The sequence below is a fragment of the Lolium rigidum genome, chromosome 4, assembly GCF_022539505.1.
Source record: "Lolium rigidum isolate FL_2022 chromosome 4, APGP_CSIRO_Lrig_0.1, whole genome shotgun sequence".
NCBI lineage: Eukaryota > Viridiplantae > Streptophyta > Magnoliopsida > Poales > Poaceae > Lolium > Lolium rigidum.
In genome coordinates, this window is record NC_061511.1 from 17,322,263 (window position 1) to 17,329,373 (window position 7,111).

Genomic DNA, 7,111 nt, shown 5'->3' on the forward strand with positions numbered 1-7,111 from the left:
AGAGGAGGCGGTAGCACAGTGGAGGGCACACGTGGGCAAGAAGAAGAACCGGCTGAAGTTCTTGGTCCCCTCTTACTCACCGCCACCGCGGTTGTACTCTACTTTACTTTAGTCTAGGTGGCCGGTGACGATGCATGTGCATATGAGACGAGATGAACACATGTATGTGTATGCGACGATCAAACACATTTCTACTTGTGTAATTTGGATCTAAATGATGTAATGATGAAGACTTGTGTGTATCATGTCATTTGTGTGTCATTTGTGAGTAATTCTGTTATTTCTGGAATGTGCTATGTATTTCTTGTATATATCTGTATATTTCCTGTGAAATACCACTATATACTGCAGAAATGGAAAAAATTCGAAAATCCAAAAATTAACATTCTGTGGCGCATGAACTGGCAGTGCGCCACAAAAACTTATAAATATTCTGTGGCGCATGGAAAGGTAGTGCGCCACAAAATCTGGCGCCAAATTCTGTGGCGCACGATCAACCGTGCGCCACAGAAGTCTAAGATTCTGTGGCGCACTGAACAGCGTGCGCCACAGAATTCCAAACTTCTGTGGCGCACCCAGTACTGCGCCACAGAATTCTAATACTAGTCGCGTGGCAACTGTGGCGACTGCCTCGTGCGCCACAGAAAGGCAAAATGGTGCGCCACAGTTAAGGCTTTTTCCACTAGTGGGACACCTCCGTCGCCGTGTGGAATGCGCTTGGGCTCGACACTAACATCGGTGAGGTGCCCGTCACATGGTCCGACTCCTAAAACCACGCACCTACCGGTGAATAATACGCCCTGCATGCTCGGGCCGGGAGGGCACTCGCAAATCGCTATGTGTCTTTTTTATATTTCCATCTACGTACTTCCTCTCCGCCGATGATGGAGTACGCAATAAAACAAGATCGTTCTATTCAAGGTTCGCACGGGAGACCTGTGATCATATATCCAATGTATACATGCATATTAATCTATGAGATTAATGAAGTTATGAAAATCTTAGTTGAAAGAGTCGTCTTGTTGATTTTCATTGCTTGGTCTTCTAAAGCATGACTCGAATCATGTATGCTTAGCTATACTGCGCAGCATCAATATCGAAGACTAGAATGAAATGCTTATCTGTGTGAGTAATATTGCTTTCTTTCTTTTTTGGAAAGATCTAGGTGATATGTAATAATGTTCTTAAACGACGACAAATGCTTAATGGACGACAAATGCTTAGACTGCTCATAGTAGGAGTAACTTAGCTAGTAACATCACACACTCCAAGGTAGTTTAGTGACATGACATAACAATAAATGAATGAAGAGGGAGGGTGGTAACTAGCTATGTTACCTTAACATCACACCCAAGATAAAATGAGTCTACAAATTAATAAATAAGACTTGCATGATACCACCTCTAAGTTAATTTCCACTATGAAAGTAGTAATATGAACTAGTAACTTATGCATGACATCACATTATGTTACTCCTCACTATGAGTAGCCTTAGGAATATAGTTCCAACACGCACAATAAATCCAGGATATATGTTACTTCAGCTCACAATAGCGACAACTCAAGGTAAACAGAAGAAAAAATGCCCTGTCTTGGTTCTTACTCGAGCATCAGATGATGTGAAAGTTAAATCTAATCCCTTGAGAATATGCTTCTCTTGTTACTTATTTTGTCTTTCAGCCGAAGACTACGAATTTCTTTTTGTATTTTTTGATGAAAATGGGAGAAGAGGATCACCCTAGTTCCAAAAAACGTTGTGAGATACTATCAATTAACGTTCCAAGTGTCTTAATCGTACATCGGTGATTACTAATTCATATATGCTTCCGTCGGCTTCATCGATCACAGCTCGGCAGTTGTGAACATTCCAGGCTGATTTATGCGAAGGATTTATTAACTGAGCTAGGTCGCTATCAGTTAAGGTAAGGTTTGGAACTTCAGCCAAAATACAGAGTCAAATTTGATTGCTATGTACTTAACTAAATTTCCAGGGTGGCGTAATGTGTTCAGCTCCAAGAAAACGACGCTTGTCATGGTGAGAACGTTGTTGCTGCGGGCACATAAAAAAATGGAGTTATAATGAATGGTTTAGATCATCTCCACCGGCACCCCTCAAATAGCCGCCGGCAGGAGCACCAGCACTGCATCCTTTATTTGGAGATTCTGTTCCCACACCGGCGCCCTCCATGCGGCAGCCCCAATAGAAATTCAAATGTAAATAACATTTAAAAACGAAATTCATACGAATATTAACTAGTTTTATACAAAAGTGACTCGAATTTAAACTTAAATAAAACTTAAACTTTGAACCCTAATCTACTGGCCGTCAGTTGGGGCGAGTGACGGGCCTGCCTCGTCGTCGTTCTTCCTCTTTGCCGCATGCGTCCGTGCGCATCTCTCTGTCCTTGCTTCGCGCATCTGGCGGTGGAGCATGGACACCGGCGACGCAGGAGCTTGCCGGCGGCACTGTCCCCTCAGCGATGTCAGCCATCGGCGAGACTTCTCGTTCTCGGCCAGCTGAGTACTAGATGCCAACTCTTTATGGACTTGAGGTAGCTGACTGTGTTGATATGAATGCTTTAAAATAATTAAAACAATGTCATGTTTCTTTGTGCTAATCTTTCTTGGCAAGAAGTCGTGTATGAACTGCATTTGTCTGCTTTTGGTTCATGGCAGAGCATTATCAATTTAAGGAAAATTGGAGGAGACGGTACCAGTACCATGCATACTTACAGGAGCAGGCAAACTACTTTGAGAAATTATGTTGTTTGGTTTCCTACATCCATACAACGAGGACAAGTAGTTATGGTACATGTAGATTCAGATTTCTAATATTTGTATTTGGTCTCAAATCTTCTGGCAATTATGTATATGGAGAAGAAAAAGACTCAAGGCATTTTATTGCCATTAGAAATCTGAATCTACATACAAATATCCATATTTGGCTGCAATAGCTGCACGCCGCCTGCGGCGCCGCAACCACCACCGCAGCCACAGCCACTACAGCCGCTGCCCGACGCCGACATCGACTCCGACGACTCTGTTGACCCATGGTTCGACGAGTGGTACAAGGCGTACGTAGCAGGTGCAGAAGTTGAGGCGGCGGAGGAGGCGGCGCGGTGAGGCGAGCAGCAGCAGGTCCCCGGTGACCCGGAGCAGGCGACGATCTTGGCCTCCTTGAACGTGCAGCGCTTCTGGAGGCTAAAGGAGTAACAGTGCGAGTTCATCAACGACGCCAACTTTAATACTCAGCTAGAAGATGAAAACAGAAAATGTATTTAGGGACTAACCTGAATGAACCTTTTTTAGTTATAAAATAATATAAAAATACATATGATTAAATAAGTTCAGTATAAAAAATTTATACTTAGAATTAAAATGTAACATGATTTGCCTTTGGCAGACTCAGGAAAAGAACAAATAGTTGTGCAAAAGAGTTTTGCTTCCACACAGTTTGGGCTTTCCACAAGAATACCCACATTTCCATATTCATAATTATGATATATCAAGGAAGCAATGCGGAAAAGTAAGGTTTTATAGGATCTGCCAAGTAATAAATTACTTAATGTTGTGCCCTCTAACTTTTTCTTGACAGTTAGTTATAAAAGGCAAGCAACTTACTGAGATTAAGAGGTACATCATCATGTGCTTATGCAAATTGAAATGTGACGTGTCCTAGTACTATAGAATATATCGATGGACATGAGAAAGTATGCAATATGGAACAACCAATATTTCTTACCAATTTCGGTGGAATTCTATCGAGCGCATTTGACACGCAGAAAAGTGATCAAATAGGCTGATACTGCCCCTGCACACCACCGTATGGAAGATGAGAGCAGGAATCTTGCTATCAAAGAAATTAATAATACAATAGATTTGTCTTCCACCGTGGCCGCCGTGAAGAATTCTAGCATATCGTTTCTACTGCTTGAGCAAATTGGCCGGAGACGAAGACGTTGGCGATTCCACGGATTGGAGGCTTTCATAATAGCGAAAAGGAAGTCAGTAAGCGGTGTGCGTAGTGGAGGAGATGTAAAGACCCATGAATGGAAGAGACGGAGACGAAATGCTGTGTAGATGAACGGTGCATGCTCGGTATGTAAAAACATTAAGAATGATTAGAGAACGTGGATTTTTCAGATAAATAATAGAAAAAAGTAAATTAGATGGAAATTGCTGAGATGGAAAGCTAAGGACATCGCATGCTTGCATGTTAAAGAGAAATCATGTAGCAAGGTCTCATATTTAGTGATAAAAGATAATCTTTTTTCCAAGCGATCCCAAGGATCGAATTTCATTACCATGACGAACAATGAAATACACATCATCCAGCTAAACGGCCAAAAGCATTCATAGCAAATGCATCAGAATGTAAATCGCCACCTACTGCTAGCGTTCATACGAGGAGTTTGGAAATTAACACTTTTTACAGAAAGCAAACAAGAGATGAGATAGCACAGAGCAACATCCAGAACCACAAACAACCATCGTATGAACGCTATCTCATCTCTTGCATCATCATCATCTTCGGTTTCCATCTTGCTATCGTCATCATCTTCGGTTTCCATCTTGCTAGCGCCACCGTCACTTCTACGAACATCCAGCATTCGAAAGGAGAGGGGATGTCCAGTAGAAGAACGACTAGCATTTGCATCACCAGCAACAACAGCAAGTGTCAGAAGACTGTCGGCTCCGGCGCGGATGGCATCATCATCCGTCTCATTGTGCAAACATGTCTAGTATTTTATGAAGACAATAGAATAACTAATTAGTTCAATAAGATTTTTTATTAGTTTGTTCTCAAAACAAGCTTTATTTCCATGTTTCCAGATTGTCCAGCAAATGGTAGCAACCCCGCAATCTGAGTGTTACGATTGGCAAGAAGTAATTAGGGGAACCACCAAAAAAGTTGAGTGAAAAAACCTAGGTCTTGAGGAAGCTCCAATAACTTGACCCACATAGCTTCAAACAAATTTGTCAGCTAGGCAGTCAAAGAACAGATGATTATCGGATTCATTCTTATTGGAGAGAGAGAATTTCTAGACAAATTGCGCCGCAACAAGTTATCTTTTGTTGCAATAGCATTATGTCAGATGAGCCACAACCAAACTTTGATTTTGGGAGGAATTTTACTCTTCCATAAATGTATGAAAGTTCCGTCGAACCCACTGCCTCCTTCTGACCATTTCTAGAAGGACTTATCTGGTTCATCAGTGAGTGCAGTTTGCATCAAGATTTGTGATAAGCCATGAATCTGCATAGCTAAATCAGGTTTCATCCATCTCCTGATAGCAAATCTCCAACCCAAAGCTGCTGCCTCTGCAACTGTGATTTTCTGTTCCACACTGATATTATATATGTCAGGAAATCTATCTTTCAAAGGACATTGATCACAACAAGCATCACCCCAAAAGCTTGTTGATATGCCATTTCTCACCCGCATCCTTCTTCCACATAGATACAACTCCTTAACATGTAACATATCTGTTTAGAGTGGAGAATCTCCAGGTCTGCCCTTGGTATGGAACACACCCTCATTTCTAATGTATTTATTTCTCATAATATTCTGCCAAGGACCAGATCCATATTCTAGTTTCCACCACCACAGGCAGATATTGAATTTAAACAGACTTTTCAGGCCTAAACCACCATTTTTTCGGGTTTACAGATCCATTTCCATTTGATAAAAGATAATCAAAAGTACACAACCCAACATATTAACATCAACAATCAAACTGAGACTGACAACGAAAAGTGCATTACATAAAGTGTGATTCTCTTACAAGATGATAAATCCGCACTATCATCCGTACTAGTAGTAGTTTATTGGGACCCTATTTTATTTATTCTGCTGCTCGACCAAATACCTTAAGCTTATAGCCATCGAGATTAGCAGCGACACTAACGACTTGACGCTTGACTCGCGACCGGCCGCTACATCCCAATGGCCTCCACCGATCGCTGTGGGTTTTTTAAACATAAGGCCTCAGGTTATAAATAAAGCCATGACCGTTTTCATGCATCGGACCAGGTGACTGGCACCTCGCCAATGTTGCTGTCGAGCCCAAGGGCATCCCACACGGCCTGAGAGGTGTCCACAATATTGTCCTTGCAGCCATGGTTGGAGTCGCACTCGTCCACCACTCGGGCCACCACGCTGCGCCCGTTTTGCTTGCTCGTGATGCGGATCGGCTTGTGGCATCGCCTCCCGCCGGCGTACCACCGTGTTGACAGCGCCACAATCAAGGTCTTGTCGCTATGGTACTTGCCGTCGCACTCCGACGGCCCTCCGCCATCCTGGCCTTTCTCGAACCCATTCACTGTCATGATGCCAGGAGTGCCGCCGCCGCCGCCACCTGGCGATGGGCAGTGGCCGGGCTTCTTGTGCTTGTGCAGCAGGCCTGGCACGGAGCTATCGTCCTCACCGCTGCATGGGTCCGGCTTACCGTGGTGCCGTGCCATGGCACAGGATGACACCTCCAGGAAGATCACGAGCGTGGCCACGACTGCGACGAGCTTGGCGTTCGCCATGTTGCTAAGCCTTGCACTTGACTCGCCGTGGGAGTGGGTACACTGGTACTGATCGAGTTGTAGTGCCTGGTTCTCGGAGTTCCTTTATATAGGCGAAGCTAGGTGGCTAGCTGCAAGCCAAGCTTGGAATATACCGTACTTACTTAGCCACATGTGCGGATGTGCCCTTGTGTGGCTCCTGGTCTCTTGCGTGGTTCCGTCAAAGGTTCCTAACTAATTATACATCTTAGGTGAGTACGAGGAATTTTTCTATACTGTTATATAACATTATTCGCAGTAAAAGTGATATCATTGCATTAGTAATGGCAACCTCACCTCCGACGGTGACGTTTAGACGAGATTTAATCGGTCCGAAACTTTTTGCATGAAATGCCTTACTTCTATGTTTGGAGTCCATTCAGTTGTCCAAAGGGCATGATGAATTTCGTTGGAACTTACAATCCAATGAAAAGTTCTTTGTAAGTTCGTTGTACAATGCAATTATTCAACCTGAAATATCAGTTGATAAAAAAAATTGGAAGATGAAAATACCGCTCAAAATTAAGATTTTTGGCTGGTATTTGCGTCAATGAGTAAT

General features: G+C 43.1%; 1 protein-coding gene across 1 annotated transcript; it reads right to left on the minus strand.

Annotated features, from left to right (window-relative positions):
* Positions 1 to 6,018: 6,018 nt before the first annotated feature.
* Positions 6,019 to 6,534, minus strand: LOC124646722 (putative ripening-related protein 6). The gene has a single exon (XM_047186799.1). The coding sequence runs from the start codon at positions 6,532 to 6,534 to the stop codon at positions 6,019 to 6,021; it is 516 nt and encodes a 171-aa protein (XP_047042755.1).
* Between the last annotated feature and the right edge of the window lie 577 nt (positions 6,535 to 7,111).

What these genes read in the sequence shown, in the direction of transcription:
- LOC124646722 (XM_047186799.1), bottom strand. Translation starts at nt 6,534, where the DNA reads ATGGCGAACGCCAAGCTCGTCGCAGTCGTGGCCACGCTCGTGATCTTC.